Below are 17360 nucleotides of genomic sequence, written 5' to 3'. Positions count from 1 at the left end.
AACTTCCTCTTACATTATCGATACATTTTCAAGCACTCAGCGGCTGTTGAGAATAACGAAAATCATCAACAGGAGAATATTATTTTCTACCAAATGCTCAGAACGGAGATTAAATGTATGGCGATGAGTAATGAGAATTCGTATGTGTAACGATCATGATTTAGTTCATTCAATCTGTCCATTCAATCTGAACATTCAATCTGAATTGTTGAAACTGTCCAGTCTTTGCTGATAATTTTCCAGCCGCTGCAATTTTGAACCTGCATTTGTCTTTTGTTCGTTCACATATGTTATTATTAACATATTTTTTATTCCAGTTTGGAGTTCGAAATACCGATGCATATCTGCTCCGGTCTTCAAATCCGATATCTGCGCGTGCAGGATCGCGAGAAAGCTTACAGCCCCTTCCGTTGGGTCCGTTACATCACTCACAGGTGAGATATGAAATATATTACCGTGCTAACTCTAAACAGTAACGAACTCGGCATCCGATGTAAGAAACAAACCTCATCGAAACTACCAGTAAAACCGTAATAAGGGAAGTTCTTAATAATTGTGGAGCAAGCACGTTTATTGGAGTCTTTTGTACGTGAGCAAGGTAATTTATGACAAAAGTGAGATTTGCTTATGAAGCTAATATAATCGCTGACAAAGTTCAGTCAGTCTCCTTACCGAAAGATAGATGGCTGGCTCCTACAGGGATCTTGCTTATACTGTCGGGTTCTGTTTGCTCCTAAGAGTGGCTAACGCGCGTTGCTAACCCGTGGCTAACGCTTGTTGCCCGGCTCGCCTGTAACACAGCAGGCCCCAGGACCAACGTGTTCAAAGGGTAGACAATGCTATCCACGACTATACAGACGATGTGTGTTGACAAAGCATTCTACGCTATCTTGTGGATAATGATTTGTCTGGTGGATAACATTTTATCCGTCCTTTGCACAGCCGGCGCTAGTTTGTTTAAAATCCATTTGATTGTCTTGTTAAATGTTCCGTAGTTTTCCATACACATAAAAGAAAAACTGTTTAAATTACACACTACCAATGTTTTTGCTTCCCTTTCTAGCGATTCCTACGTCATTCGGATTTAGAAGACTGAACAGGGAAAACTAAAGAAGTAAAAACATACAAAGTGTTCGCTTCGTGTGTGGTCTATGACGTCATACAGGAGTGACGTCATGAACTAGGAGCACGAGTACGCCTGGGCACTAGGCAATATCTTTCAAAGACTTAAAGAACCAAGACAAGTTCATGATAATTACTGAAGTGATAGCCGTGAAGTGGCAAGAAACAGAAACCTACTAAATACACCCTGCGGTGAACACAAAATATTTAGTTTTTGGTGACCAGGAATATGCGAGTAACTGAAAAAACAATTAATCTTATACTTTATGTCCCGGTTATTTCCTCGGATGAATACAAGGTCATGGTGTTATTAAATCACTTCTCTAGATTTGCAACTTGTTTTGTCTTTTTTTTTTTTTTTTTCCATTTCTGGTGAAACAAAACGGTGTTGTTTTGGCGTCAGGGATAAACTGTTTACATAGTGGCGATAGATACTGTGGTATAAACAGGGGTTTGCCACATGTTGCACTGCAAGATGTAAACACTGAAGCAAAGTGTAACTTTGACGCAAAATGTAACATAACATACATACTTATTATGCACTGATGCTTCTATCCGTCATAGCACAAAGAACACAAACAGAGTCCCTGTTACAGTAACAATACAGTAGTGTTACAATAGTGGGAGGCGTCAGTGGTGGCCTCATGGTTAGTGCGCTCGTCCCTGGAGCGAGCTGTCCGGGTTCGAGCCCTGGCCGAGGACATCGTGTTGTGTTCTTGGGCAAGACACTTTACTCTCACAATGCCTCTCTCCACCGGCGAACTTAATGCTGGGGGTAACCCTGCGATGGACTAGCATCCCATCCAGGGGGGAGTAGAAATACTTCTAGTCGCTTCAAGCTACATAAACCGGGAAAATTTCCGGCCTGATGAGCCACTCGGCTCCTGTGCAGACTTAATTGGTACAATAATATGGTTATGTACGTTGATGGGCTATTTAGCGCATGCTTATATTAGCATGTGGTAACTTCTTTGAAAATAAAGGCGGCGTCCACACTACGTAGGAGAAATTTGAAAAACCCAGCTGTATTTGTACGGTTAGGCCTACCGTCCATGTTATCCGAAAACGTTCTTCAAACTGAACAAATTTGAAGACGTCGGCTTTTTGTTTTCGTGTGGACAGAAATTATGCTGAATACGGAGCTTTTCGAAAACGATGGCGTTGCGATAATCGTGTGATTTTCCTGACCTAGTTTTCTCAAACGCAAATCCAAAATGACCGGTGATTGTTGCGTTTTCAAATTCTTCCGACGTAGTGTGGAAGGAAAACATTTGATGCGTTTTCAGAGTGAAAACGCCTTGTTCAAATTTCTCCGACGTAGTGTGGTCGGTGCCAAAGAAATTAAATAAACAAGACGAATGTGAACCTTGTTAACTGTTCCATTGCAGAAATAAACATTTACCATTGTCAGTGCCATAGCGTGACCAGTCAGTATACCAGCCCATCATTTTTTTGTTTTTCTTTGTTCAAACAATGAAGATATCGAGCAGGGCATCCAAGGCTCGTGCTTCTACCTTGTACGACAACGGAAATATAAGCAATTTTCGTCTAACGTTTACATCTATGACTGAAAAGTGTTACAGTAATTATTCGTTCGTTTAACGTTAGGAGATATAGAGTTGACGTGCGTACGGGCAGACACGGACTTTCGGTATGACAATCACGAACAATTCTATAACAACGTAACTTTTCAATGGCCAGTAACGTCCATGAGACGCGCCTGCAGGGAATCACGGTAAATGTATTCATCTCAGAGGAAATTTGCCATTCAGCGAGAGTAAAAATTTTGAATTGACAGGAGATATTAAACTCGACAGCAACGCTAATATCTCTAAATTTCCTTTATATATTTAGACGAGCTGTTACATTTCGCGTTAAAACCTTTTTACATAGATACTACCACATGTGTAGTATTTGGGGCGGCTTTTTAAGCTTAGCCTCCATCCCAGTCTTCAGCACTGCACTGATGAGGCCCAGAAGGCCGAAACAGTACTGTCTGCAGTTACATTGTGAGTTAAAAAGTTGTTACAATTCGAGTTACATTTGAAAAAGAAATGTTACATTTTGTGTCCATAGTTGTTACAATTCAGGCTACTCTTTCATTTTACGTGAAAAAGTTGTTACATTCTGTGTTAGTTATTACATTTTGCAGCCAAACACGCCCCAGAAACAATTCAGTTAAAAACCATATTCAAGTAGTAGTAGGCAGACTTCATATATCACGTGACAGCGTGATAGCCTGCCACGTGACACGTGACACGTGACAGCACCAAATGACCAGTTTTATGTCGAGGAAAAGGTTGTTATGTTTTATGTTGAACAACTGATATGTTTGACCAGGCAGATATGTTCAATGTTGCGTCTGAGACACAGTGCTCTTCATTCGCTATACATTCAGGAAATTTATTTTACGTTACATTCACTAGATCTAAATTTAAATTAGAAATTCCTATATATTTTTAACGACCAGTTGGCGCCCGAGGCCAAAATATTGATATCTTCTAGTTCTCTTTTACGCTTCGAAAACGTTTCCCGTTTTTTTCATGCTTGGTTTCACTGCTCCGAGTTGTGGTCGTCTCCTATATCAAGCTCCGAGGCAATCTTGACACGAACAGCCGTCGGCATGAAATACTTTATCTTTACTTCCGTTGCTGCAATGTATCACTTCCGGCTTCAATCCGCTCGCTTTACAACATTGGCATTTAGTTTTGTACCAGGGAAAATTCATCGTAATTGTACTAAGAGAGCGGCATGTCCCGCGGCACTTTGTAACGGGAGCGGACTTCACTCCTCCACAAACTGGAATGTTTTCGACTTCCGGTTCACACGTGACTCCCCAGTCTGCCCAATATCCTGCCCAAGTCACGTGACTAAGCAGCAATATGGCGATTGTGAAAAAAATAGGATTTCTCATCGTTCTGAAAAGAGAACAAAAGGAGTCCATTGAAATTAGTCATGTTTCGCGAAGGGAGTTATCAGCCTCAGCCTTCAGCTACAAGTGATAACCCCTACCTCGACCTAGATCATTTAGGATATCACAAGAAACCTCATCCAATAGTTGTTTATGCTCAGCTCAGAACCAATAGTGTTCACTGAACAGTGAAGCTAACTTCAAAAGGACAAGGCAAATGTATGGAGGTAAACTTTACTGGAGTGCTAAGCTTAATTGTATGCCGAAAATCTGTTTTCATGATCACTAGCTGAGCGATTTTAGTTTGTGTCGGTTGTATCTTCCCGTGTTTTTTTTTTTTTTTTTTTTTTTTTTTTTTTTTTTTTTGAGGCTTTTCTTCTTCATTCAGTCGCTTTTGTTACAACATTTACGCTTATTACTCTTTTTGTTTCTATCAAACTCTGGGTAGCTGTCTTTACTTTATAAGTCCATTTTCTCTTGATTATTCTTAATATTTTCTCGATAGAAAGCTTATTAAAAGTACTGTTTGCAGCCATTTTGTTTTTTGACAGAACTTCCCATTTAATACTGGGGAAAAAATCAAACTGAGCGACGCTTTCCGGTCTTGCCGCCAAAGCTTGAAATGCATTATCCGGGGACTAGAAGTTTGTAATATGGCTGATAACGAATCAGAACGCTGGAAATTTTTATAGTTAGGGAGGGTAGGGTTTAAGGGTAGGGTGGAAACTTAAAATTCGGCTTTGTAGATCTGGTTTTTTCCCATTGCAAAACATTTCTTAGCTATGTATTCTTTCAGTATATCTCATCCAATACCGTGATTTTGTTGGCTAGAGCAGTTTTCAATTGCGTGTAGCAAAACCTAAACCAAAATAATCACTCTGGCCGTTCACAAAGAACACAGCCCGTAATCCAATGCACCAGTCAATACTCGTAAAAATATAAATCTTACTGACTCGGCTGGCTGAAAAACATGTGGAATTGGTCAAAATTGCTTTTGGTTTAACTTCTGAGAGCGGTTTCCGTTTGAAAAGTAATCGGCTTTGCAACGCTATGATTGGCTTAAAAAATTCGCGCCACTTTTCTGTCCAATCAGAAGTTAAACCAAAACCAATTGTGACTCACTCGCATTCGTTTTCCCGCGCTTTGCGCCAGCGACATGTAATTACTTTGACTTTTGATTGGTTCACTGGATTTTCTTTTGTCCCTTTGATAGGCTAGATTGATTACCTTGGTTATGGTTTTTAAGCTACTGATGACAGAGTAACGGGAGTTTTTTTAGGCTAATCGCTTAGCTTAGTAGCGCATAAATGCGAATACGTTTCGACATTCATGTGAAAAAAAAACCCTATGATTAAAATGAAGGTTTACTTACTTGGACCGCGTATATACGGAGCTCTTGTGTCGAGTAAAGAATAATTAAGACCAACGTGTGTCATATTTACATCCATTTAAGGACAAATTTGCACCTGTTTCTCTTGGTTATCTTGTAACATCAAAGGTTAATGAGTTTTTCGTTATTTTTTGAGTTAGTTTCCGCCGAGAAAGGTTTGTACAGGAAGAAAGTCCTAGATATTGAGAACCCCGCACTAGGAGGTTTATCAATGAAGTTTCCTTTTCTTTCTGTTATCTATATTTCCTATTAGTTGAAGTATCCCGAGATCAACATTTGGATTCCCCTCACAATTTTGCATCTAAATTGCAAGCAAACGGGTAATGAGAAAAGAAAAGCTCATAAATTGGGGATGTCTTGATGAAACACCAAATTCTGCAAAATGACACTGACAGGAATATATCACAGTCACTTAAGAGAACTGATACTTTGATCTTGGAACTGAAAAGGATATTTATCTTCGCGGGCTTACAGTAGCTAAACGAAGTTTGATGAAAGATTTCCTGGCAAAATCACGTTTTCAACTGAAAAGCGAAAAACTACCTTTCACAACTTTAGACGAAACTAGAAAGAGAAAGATCTGTAAGACTATCACCCTTTTTTTAGCAGGTTTTCAGTGACAGATTTATAAATGGGAAACTTAAAAAAAAGTTCTTAAAATAATATAATTACAACGAGCTTCGTTTTCAATTATGACAACGACAAATTATTTTCCGTGAGATAGACAATCGTTCACCATCGATCTTTCACCCCTTCCGTGCTTTTGTGATCAACATAATGAAACATTTATTGAGCTTGGAAAATTGGTACTTGTGAGAGAAACTGCTACCAAGCTAAAACTGGCTTGAAAAGAAGTTAAGAAATTTTTTTAACCGGTTTTAGAGACTTATAAGCGACTTTCGGAATAAACCACTCATTTTCGCTGGTCTTGGTGCGATTGCATACGAACCAAAACCTTTGTACCATTGATTATCTTTCATTCAATAGTTTGTTAAAAATTAACCCTCGATATTTAGAGCATGTTATCAAAAGTTTTTACTTGTGATCAAAACGCTCTCTACAAGTCTCTAGACCGAGCCAAGTAAAAAGATCAATAGTTAAACAAGGTAATCAAATTTGGACCGCGTGCAATAGTTATAAAACATATAGATACCTGGATTCAAAATAAAGATTTGTTATCCATTCGAAAGGAAATAAAACATGTATTGCACGATAGCGATCAGACCGCTTGATATTTGATATCATTTGCTGGTCAGCTCATTTAAGTGAAAACTTTGAAAGTTTCCCTCATTTTCATATATATCACAAGTCCTTATGACGTGAAGCCCTAAAGTGTCGGAGCTAAATGCTAAGCTATAATCCAGCACTATTTTGCTTTTATTTGAATTGGAGAAAACGCCTTTTTTAATTGAAATTCACGAACTGGAATAAGAGAACGTAATTTAATAGACGATCGAAAGACTTTTTAAGCCACGAGAAATCGGCTACGATAGAGTTCTTTGACTGCTTCAATCTTAACGCAAACACATTCAAATTGAGATTCATTTAATTAGTGCAGAAATTTTGTAGGACAAAATTGAAATGTTCAAGCAAGGTTCGGCACGTTTTGACAGTTCATTTGTTTGTTTAGATACACTCAGACATTATTTTAGTTCCTTACCTCAGTATGGATGACTTTAAGTTTTTCGTCCAATGTTTCTGCTGGCTACACTCTTTCGGTTTTATTTCTTAACTATTTGTCAAGTTAAATGGCGTCTCCAACAGAAGGCTCTGCTCTCTGGGAAAGCTAGCTTCTGTTGAAAAGAACAGTTTTACATTTGAATGACGCATGTTTGCCAGGCGTCGGAAGAAGTTTATGAAATGAAACAACGATTAAACGAAGTTGGATTGTATGTCCGACAATAAAGAGGAAGCCGGATTAATAAGATCAGTTAAGAATTACAATTTAATTTTGAATTGATGACATCAGCCGAAACGCTGCTCAAGTAAGGCGTGGGCATTTGGCTCAGTCAAACCTCGGAAGCGCTTGGCAGCTTGGTTTCAACACAGTGTTTAAGAAGCGGGTTTAAATAGACCTAAAACGCAGATGCTTTCGCTAAAAGGCGTCGTCTTTCTTCTCAGTTCTTGTTGAGTTGTAAAGAATGAATTCATTCAACCTTAACGTGGTGATAACACAAACGCCTTCTTATTAGATGGAGAAGGACATATCGATCTCAGTGCTCTCGAAATTAACACCGGATAAACGCTATTTTCAATAGACTTCGTCCTTTGCCATTTGGTGTCTTCCCATTCAATGAACAAAGAGGCGAAACATTCTAATCGAGGCTAAATTAAAAACGCATCAACTATGACTAGGAAATTGTGACGCAGGTGAAATATCGTGAATTATTGCCCGCGTGGTCTTCTAAAGTCCGGTTTCGCAACTTACATTGTGTCCATTGCGCAACTAGTTCAAGCCTACCTTTAATTTTGTCCATATTTAAATAATTGATAAACCAAGGACTGCTTTCAATTCACAATTTAACGGCTGGAGCCGAGACCTTCTTTCAAAAAGTGGCTTCAGACATATTTCTTAGACCTTATACAGACCATGCGACAACTTCAATTGATCAGACAATGCTAAGTCAGCCTAAACGAGAAATCTTTCATTCGCAAAGCAAAATGTTTAAATTTTTTACGTGATGTTTTTCATAAGCTGACTTCAAAACAAAATGCTTAGAAGCTGTTGGTTTACCTGTTGTCCAATGGACAAACAATTCAGTCAAGTTTTAATAGACTTCGAGTTAATTACTTCTTGTGAACTAAAAAATGAAATCAACAAAGATGGCAGTTTATGAGCTGTTTTTATTTTCGTTTTTCCGGGCACTTATTCATAGCAAAGACGTGGGGGGCATTTTCATGGAACAAAAGATAAGGGAGAATAAAGCTCGTTAAGACCACGAGTCTAAAGCTTAAGTCTAGCACACCTGGCTTCCGACATCATTGTTTAAAAATTGATCACAAACCAAAAAACGGTGGCCGAGGACGAATACAACTGAACTCAAAATTACAGAGGCATAGTCGAAGTAATTACAAATCCACCAAGGTAAGCTTATTATAAAGTAACCAAATAATAAATGTTTTTATCCTAATCGATGAAATCTTAGCTAGTGGAAGTGTAAAACATTTAAATTCTGCTTGTAATAAACCTTTTTCAATCGAAAAACTTTGCTTACTTGTTATCAAGTAAATTTCTTTTTACATCAAGTCTTTCCAAAAACCACATCAAATTGAACGACTTGGAAAAAATATATATATATATGTATATAAGGGTTAAACACGATTTCGTAATTTAAGTCTGGTAACTTTTCTGTATAACCTGAGTTTACTTTACTGAAAATATCTACCATTTTGTAAACCAGTCAATTTGAGTTTTAACTTAAGTCTGTTAACAAACACACAAAATGCGGGGAGTATTAAAATATGTTTTTTTATCCTTATTTATGGCTGAGTTCCGATTAAAAATCGAAGCCCTGATCACTAGTATTATCTGCCTATCGTTTTACTGAGTTATTTTTCCGATGATTTTTATCTCTTAGCAATTTTGTAGGATATTAAACGTGTATAATAAAGATAGCCTGTTACATTTCGTGAAGATTTTCGCCATCTTTTCCGTGGTTTTTCTCAAATTTCTGTAAGCGTAAAGGATTAATGAAAGATCGAAAGTTCTTGTAAACTACGCAGTATGGCGGAGCTTGTTTTGACATATCTCTGATATTGTAAGTTTAAAGTTTAAAGTTGAGTTAAATCGCATGCACATATCAACTCGGCGAAACTTTGTTGCATGGTCTCTTTAAGAACTTTGACAAAAAGAGGTAAAATTATTTGCCTTAAGGCAGTTATACTAGGTTATGAGTCTACGAGACTGTTTTAAAATGGAATAACATAAAAGCAAACGAAAGCAACCATTTTCGACAACTGAGATTATGAATGTTTGTTTGTGGCTGAATCATAAACAAAATGGGTTCGGTATAGATTACAGGAAAACTGGCGATAACTTAAGAATTAGCGCTGAAGAATAATCAAAGAGCGGACTTTTAAATGAGAATTATTGAGAATCGGTTTCATGATAAGATTAAAAACGCTTTCTTGGTAGCGTTGCGCAATTGAAGCAGGCAAATTGAGTGTTAGCGCCGGCGAAACGGCGGTCGCTTTGAGAATTGATTTCGGGCGATTCCTATTCCAGCTGTAAAATAAACGGAACAAAACCAACGAACGCTGTCTCGCTGTATTAACTTCTATAACGCCTATTTTGGTGAAAGCAAAGCTACTTAAAATTCAATTAACTTGTTCATTTAATTTGAAAGTTTCCAAGTTTAGCCTTGTTGTGAAAATTTTAGAAAAGAATTAAAAAGACAATAATTCGCCGACGCATTATCGCAAATTTAATAAGCACTACATTTCAATATTTTCACACGAAAATTGTATCTCTGTTTAGCTAAAAACGTCAGTCAACAACTAAAGTGTCCGACTTCATTTATTTTTATCATTACTTTGGCTTAAAAAGCATATTTATGGAAAAAAAAACACATGTGAACTTTTACGAAAGAATTGAAGAAGGCGCGTGCCTAGCAGAAAGATTAACAGAAATAGAAAAAATAAACTAAACTTTCCCTCAAAAAGTGAGTTATATTCGTTCATAAACTTTTCCTCTATAAACTGACAAAATGAATTAACGAACTTCAGACTTCGGCTACCTTGAGCGAAACTTGCAATAATGTCAAGCAAGTCAAAAAGATTTTTTGTACTTAGTCCCACTTCTAAAAATAAGGAAAATTGTTTATGGCCTTTTCTAAGCTGGGAAAATGAAGTCCGTTCACCGAAATGAAAACAAAAGGCATCTAGTCGACGAAACACAAAGACATTTCGAAAAACATTTCTTGTACGCTGATGGAACAGGATTAAAAAATCATGAAATTTGGGTCAATCAATAAATTGTTACCCTTTTAAATTGCCGCTGACGTTTGATGTGATATTAAACCGATCATCTTCTAAAATTTGAGTCAATATTACGCGGGTCCTTAAAACAGCGATACAGAATAAAGCTCAACACAAGAGAATCATAGATTAGTATCATACTTTTACCTCAGTGAGTGCAGTCTTGCCCAGTTGAAGCGCCCAGAAAAAAGGAGAAGTGAAATAAAAAATTCTACATGCAAAACACTTTATCGTATCGTTGACGAGGAAGTACTTTTCACGCCATGCCGGATACAGATATAAATCTCAATTACGCGTCTGATCCTAGGAAATAAATTAACAAGATAAGATCTTTTCCATTAATTTCTTGTTAAATGCGCTCTCATTCGTTGGACATTTTGAGTATCACGTTTGGGGTTTTTAATGTCTTTCAGTCGTTTTAATAAAAATCAAATCTATAAAACCCATTTGAACGCTGACAGGCGAGGTCTCAACTAGTATTTAAAGAATGCAGGCAGGCAGGTTTATACGATTTTGAACATCAGATAGAGTAACTACAGCTCCAGGTAACCAATTTACTTTTAACAGAAAGGTTTTTTTTTGCTAATATTTATTTTCCTGTCATAGCTTTTAGAAGCTAAGCAATTACTCTCAGTCTAACAAAATTTCTGTTACGTTTAGTGATTTATTTTTTTTTCTATTTAGCAACGTATAAGCAACGAATAGATTTTTCATAAGCTTCAAGTAACTATTATCGAACCGAAATTTTAACTGTTGCGTGTAAAATGTTACTGATACAAATTATTTCGTAAAACAACAAAAAAATCGTAAATTCACCTGTTTTATCTTAGCCTATAAATGTATCCTTAGAAAGAAAACCTCTTTCAACAAAGTGGCTGGTTTGAACGAAATATTTGGTTGTAGGAAAGTGTGACTCTTAAAATTCTAAGAAGTTTCTTCTATCAATTGCTAAACCAACTAGGATTGAGATACTGTCTTGATGTACTATTGAATTCTCAAAACTAACAATGAAAGGGAATTTATACTTTGCACTTGAACCCTTAGAATTCCACGAAGGCTTCTATCATGTATCTTAGGGATTTCTTTCCAAGGAAAAAAATGCCAAGCTCTAGCTTACAAGGGATTTTGATAAAATCAACTCTCGAGATATGCTCTTTGCAAGAAGAATAGCTCTAGTCATTAGATAACTTATCTTTACAAAAAGAAAATCTAGCAATGACAAAACTCTTATCAAGTCCAAAAATGCTTATTTAGATCAGTCAGACTGGTTGACAAGTTCTTTTCAGCTAATACGTCAGTTAGACATCCCATGCATATGCCATCTAAGCATCTGCATCCATAGTATGTCATTAGCAGAATTTTTGCAAAACTCACGAGAAAAATACCATGACTTGACAAATTAAGATAAAAGGTTGTGATTTAGATGTCAACTTTTCAATGCTGTCACGCTGCACTTGAAAACTTGAGGTAATTTCAAGATTCGCTGTCAAAGCATGAAAATTCTCACGTTAAGTGTTGACACTGACAGGAAACTCACAAAATCTCTAACTTTGAAAAGATTCTGAAAAAATTTCTTCCGTTTATTCATGTATATGAATAAGAATGATTTCTTCATCTTCAAAAACCTATAGGGAAATTTAGCGAACAAGAATTAAATTAGTAAAAGTAAATATATTTGAGTACGGCGTTTGCTGCGAAACGTAATGAGCCTGAATTTGCTCTCATAACTAAAAGGTGATATCGACAGCTTTTGTAACATTTCGACAGCTTTGTAACACGCGGAAGCAAGCAATAATTAATTCTCTGAGCTGTGAAACGAAACTGTTTTGTGGTGAATCACGGATTAGAAAGATACATGGAAAAATATGGAAATTGCGCTTTTACAGTTTCGCTTTACAATAACAACAACAACAACAGCAACAACAAACTAATCATATGAACTTAGACAGGCCAAACAGTATTACATGCAGGTTAATATTCGTGTGTATGTTTGTCAGGCAATATTCTTTCCTCAGGCTATAATAAGGTCTAAGCCGTCCTCGTCAAATGTTTCGTTTGCCACCGACTGAGTTGTTTTGCAATATCGAACAGTATAGAAGTGTTTTCGATTAATTGCTCCCATTTTTCGGATGTTCCCAAGTTTAGTAAGCTTCTTATACGTCTACGATATACTCTAATATCTAACTCAATCCTCTTAACGACGTCTCCAGACACCTTGAAAAAGAGATAGTGACTTATGCTGCAAAATGACAGGAAGATACAGTCAAAGCTCCCACGGACTAATGTATTTTTTGAATTTGAAAATATTTCTTTTTCCCGCTTTTATTTTACTCTATATTATTTTATTTTTCCACCGATCGAGAGTCACTTTTGTGAGAGAGTGAACGATAGGAAACGAAAGATTTTATGGGGATGGCCTTATTGAAATAAAAGCTGTAATAAGCATGACCCCTTCAAAGTTTCTGCTCTTAGAAAACCACTGCAGTTACTAACTACACCACGATACACCAGGAGGCTTGACGCATTATGACTTAAATTAAATTAATGGGCTCAAAACTACTCCACAATTGATAAAAACCTGCCCACGTACTTTCAAACCAGCGTGGGCGATGTTTTAAGATGTTTGATTTGTTTATGTAATTTATCAAAAACACTCAGATAAGTGTAAATAGCCTACGTGGGTCCATTGATTTCCTTCCTTCCTCGGAAGCAATTTTTCGCCTGCACTCAAGCTTAATAAGTAAACAGAGATTGCAAACATTTTTTTGCTTTAGTTTTCTCTGCTTGATTGTGTGATGCTTGTTACCTTTCTTTTTCTGTTTTTTGTTTTGTTTTGTTTTGTTTTTTCGGTCAACGAATAAATAGATAAATATACAGCTGTTCAAAGGCGTAAAAGCGTGTGCGACAGTGTCGAAAGGTATTATGGGTAATAGTGGTTCACCGTTGCCTGGTTGAAGCTCAAAGTGTTTCAGTGTGGTTCTTGATATACTTGTTGAAACATCGTGAATCTCTCAACAAAGCAGCGCGAGAATATTACTACCCCTAATATCTTTCGGCATAAGAGCAAACCCTTTTATGCTTTTTGTTGGACAACGTTTGTCGAAACCATTCACTATGTCGAAACTTACATCTAATTGTACCATCTTGGTATGCTTCGGTGGCATATCAGGGAGTTTGGACGAGCCATGGTTCGTATTTTGGCGAGAATACGGCCAAGTGAGCATGACATCGTAGCCATATTAGGTCAGTGTCTTGATATCGCGGGGTCTCCGGACAGTGGACACGACCTGTGATTGGCTAATAGGCCACGTTCGATTTATCAATATTCTAACATGGCTCCGAGGCTTTCAGAACAAACTTCTATATTCGGTGTTGCTTTCTTTGCATCCACGTCTCTTTTGGGATTTGAGAGACAAAAGAAACTTTAAAAATTTGCATTTTGACCCGAAAGCCTCGGAGCCATGTTAGAATATTGATATATCGAACGTATTTGGTTACGGTAAAGCTATTAATAAATCGTGAGTATTGTTACATACGGCATAGCAATGATGTCAGCTCTGGGGAGAAGGTAGGGAGAATTTAATACTTCTCCATGAGACCTGTTACAATCAGAGTATGAACTGAAATTGGAACTCGACATGATTGCAGATCTGTTAGCAAATTTTAGAAATTTTTAAGTAGAGTAGGACCGAATACCACAAGTACAAGAAACCCAATAGCTTTAGAACGTGTTATAGTCAGTCCTGGAGAACAAGTTAATATTTCCAGAGTCATAACATCTCGTCTAAGAATTTCTACATCAACAACCGGCGTGTAAGAACAACTGAACCAAAGTTTTTCCAAGTTAGCCTGAAAAGTAAGTTACTTAGTGTCTTATGCGCTTACGATAGTCCAGCAACTGGTCTGAATGGATCTTTTCCTTTGCTTATTCGAAAGAAACAACTAGAATCGTGAACAAAAGTCCTTGGGACATATTATGTAATATTATGTAATGTAACGAATTATCTGTGTTTAAGAGTCGAAGTTTGAAAAGAACGCTGCTATATCCTTTTAAAACGCGTTGCTGTCCCCTCTTCCCACCCAACACAATGTTGAAAATCAGGTGAAATTGCAGGTACTAGTTTTCAACATTATATGTGGGGTGGGGGGCGAGGTTAGGCAGGGGAAGTTGTATTCGCGTCTGGCGTGTACGCAAAAGCGCCAAAAGTGCAAATTTGTCCCAAAACTTTTGTCCATGATTGTAGCTTTGCTCAAAATGACTGCCTAAGTAATTCCTACTGTAGGACCTCTGTATAATAGGCCATTTCCAAGTTGCCCTTACCTCTGTTTCAAAACTAGTCTTGGTGAACAACCTACGCATATGACTTTCTCTTGCATGTGCTTTGTCTTGCAAATCAAATTCGTTTCCTTATGAGAAGTTATGCACTAGGACCCGTTTTCAAAAAGAGGTAAAAAGCAACTCGAAAATGGGTTATCTCGGCTGCTAATGCTCAAATAGACTTCAACAAAACTAAACTGCTCTAAATGAATTTAGATTTTCTCTTTTTGTTCTGAATTTCCAAATAAGAACCTGTTTCAGTTTTGAATGTTTAATTACACGCGTCCGTTTACATGTTCATCATGAGATATTTCAATATACCAAGACATAAGGACCTCTTAGCCTAAAAAAGGTTCTGTTTTGAAAAACATCCCCTCCCCTGCCCCCTAAAAAACAAAGACATTTTGTTTCACTATAGATTCTTACAGTTCACCTTGAGCCTTGTAACCTCAACAGGAAACATGAAATCACAGGCGCTGCTTCTCCAAGCTACCCTCTTACTCGTCTCCGTTGCTTGCCACCAGGTGCATGGAGCAGTACACCAGGAGGTCTGTACGACTATACCGTATTCAGTGGAGGTCAAAGTTGTCGGCTGTCAGAAGAGAACCGTTTCCCTAGACGTTTGTGCAGGAACGTGTCATTCTGAGGAATCCTGGAACGGTGAAACATGTTTGTGTTGTAAGCCTGCCAGCACAGTACCGGTTGATGTTGAAATTCTATGCGGAAGTGGATACAGGGCCTATAAACAAATCAAGACAGTGTACGAGCACGTCCAATGCGCTTGTGCGAGATGTTTTGAAAACTAAATTACGATGGGTGTTTTTCAAGATAGGTTGCCTCTATAGTGGTTATTCCTTTGTGGTGTAAATGAGACACGTTTATATATATTATTAACTGGTCACTTAGCCTAAAGCCCCTTCCAAACGGACTTGAAGAGACTTACTTGCGTTGTGTAGCCAAACGGACTCGCATGTTTCCTCGCAAGTACTGGAAAATTGCGAAAAAATAAATAAATAAATAAATAAATAGATAAAATAAAACAACAATAATAAAAAATTCAAGGCTACGGGCGTAGTCCCTCGCGGGCCAATATCCTGCATTTCATTGGCTAATAGGTTGCTATATCAACGAATGGATGTCACTCAACTTGCCTTGACTTGGGTTAGGTGGCCAAGGGGTGAAAAACTCGTTGACTTGCGTGCAAATTTGATCTCGACCAAAGTGAGCGTAAGTCATCGCAAGTCATCGCAACTGTACGCAAGGCCTGGGTAAACGCAGTCGCAATGAGACCCACTTGGCCCTACTTGCAAGTCTGTTTGGAGGGCTTTACCATTTCTATTTTCGATCGAAACTGAGGAAATATCCCTTTTCGCCTTAACACTGAGTGGCTCTCAATTTTCTTTGGCATCACATAGGATAGTCAATATCGGCGGTTCTATCGTGAATTTGATCCATCAAGGTGGCGATATTCTAATACTGAACATACATTTTAAAAGAAATAATCAATGACTTAGGCAGACCAATTGGCAAAAATATTCTCTCTTAACATCTAAAATTGTGATATAGTCTTCAAAAGAAAAAAAAGATATAAATATAACTGTATTAATTACAAATGTAACTAAGCGCTGGATCACAGCGACTGTGAATAAACAATCTAGGACATTCCATTTGTTTAGCGATGCTGAGATTGAACAGTAGCAATGAGGGCGCTGTGTAGTATGGCAAAGGAGTCGAGATGTCTTTTTCCATCACAACCCGCGCGTTACCTACTACTAGAATCCCGTCCGTACTCGGCAACAAGCGTGATGAATACGAACCTGGTGGTCGTCTGGTTGCCGTCTGGTGGAAAGAAAGAGCACGGAGAGCTCCTCGGATGTCACGGGGGAGCGTTGAGTGACATCCCGAAAAAACGGCTGCAGTTCAGGCAAATGTTCGTTTCGGCACCCGAAGAATTCCGATTTCTATTAGACCTAGCGATATCAGACACTGGCGCGAGTTTTCCCGAGTACTTCCGAAAGCCGGGCTGTCAGAGTGACATGATAGCGTTAGCTTGCGTTATATAACAACATGCTCGGCGAAAACCGCTGAACTTTAATAAGCTACAACGGTAATACAAGTATGACTAGTAAAGGAAAAGGAGAGTACCTCTTCATTCCAAACAATTCAGTGATTTCTTTGCCTGTTCAGTCTCCGAAGAGAGCTGCGCTTAACTTCATCCTTGTTTTCCGTGAGCTATCAAAAAGAAGGGAAACTCTACTTCAATGTAGCTACATTTTCCGCTAGACTAGCCCATTAGTCTGTGTACAGCCGCCCTCTCTCCCTTCCGCTCCCCGATTTTTTTGAGGGGAGGAGACGGCTGTACAGAGGCTGTAGCCCTTTAAACGAACCAGAAAAGTTCATGCCGTTTAACAGATGTAAACAAATCGAGTTATAATTTTTTGCTGTTAATTTCATGTTGCGTTCATTCTCGAATTCATTGATAAGGCACATATGTTTTAATTGTATCGTCTTGGAAGCAAATCTTTATCGGCAGGTTTTGTTTCATGAAGTGGCAATTCTTACGCGAGGTCCCTTTCGCGCTGATAAAACAACCGCCCGCAAATGACCCAACGTTTGTAAACTTTCGTCTGCTGTCGACAAAA

The 17360-nt window shown here is 38.0% G+C and overlaps 1 protein-coding gene and 2 long non-coding RNA genes across 3 annotated transcripts in view; 2 read left to right on the top strand and 1 right to left on the bottom strand.

Annotated features, from left to right (window-relative positions):
* LOC110055180 (uncharacterized) overlaps nt 1–2534 on the top strand; it is a 16031-nt gene extending 13497 nt beyond the window's left edge. The window contains exons 15-16 of the mRNA XM_020761552.2: nt 318–434; nt 1064–2534. Of these exons, the coding sequence (XP_020617211.2) occupies nt 318–434; nt 1064–1088 (142 nt within the window). The 3' untranslated portion in view covers nt 1089–2534. The remainder of the gene's footprint in view (nt 1–317; nt 435–1063) is intronic.
* Nucleotides 2535–2945: 411 nt separating this feature from the next.
* On the bottom strand, nt 2946–10637 carry LOC110055202 (uncharacterized). Its single transcript, XR_002297301.2, has 3 exons — nt 10548–10637; nt 7084–7216; nt 2946–4040 (listed from the first exon to the last, which is right to left on the bottom strand). It is a non-coding gene; the product is annotated as an uncharacterized LOC110055202 (long non-coding RNA).
* Nucleotides 4290–17360, top strand: part of LOC149113310 (uncharacterized) — a 77240-nt gene continuing 64169 nt past the window's right edge. The window contains exon 1 of the long non-coding RNA XR_016206756.1: nt 4290–4402. This is a non-coding gene — a long non-coding RNA (uncharacterized LOC149113310). The remainder of the gene's footprint in view (nt 4403–17360) is intronic.

This window comes from Orbicella faveolata, unplaced genomic scaffold, assembly GCF_042242905.1.
Source record: "Orbicella faveolata isolate gen_17 unplaced genomic scaffold, um_ofav_v1 contig_15, whole genome shotgun sequence".
In the NCBI taxonomy this organism is placed as follows: Eukaryota; Metazoa; Cnidaria; class Anthozoa; order Scleractinia; family Merulinidae; genus Orbicella; species Orbicella faveolata.
Note: the sequence above shows the minus strand (reverse complement) of the source record. Positions and strands in the feature narration are given on the sequence as shown.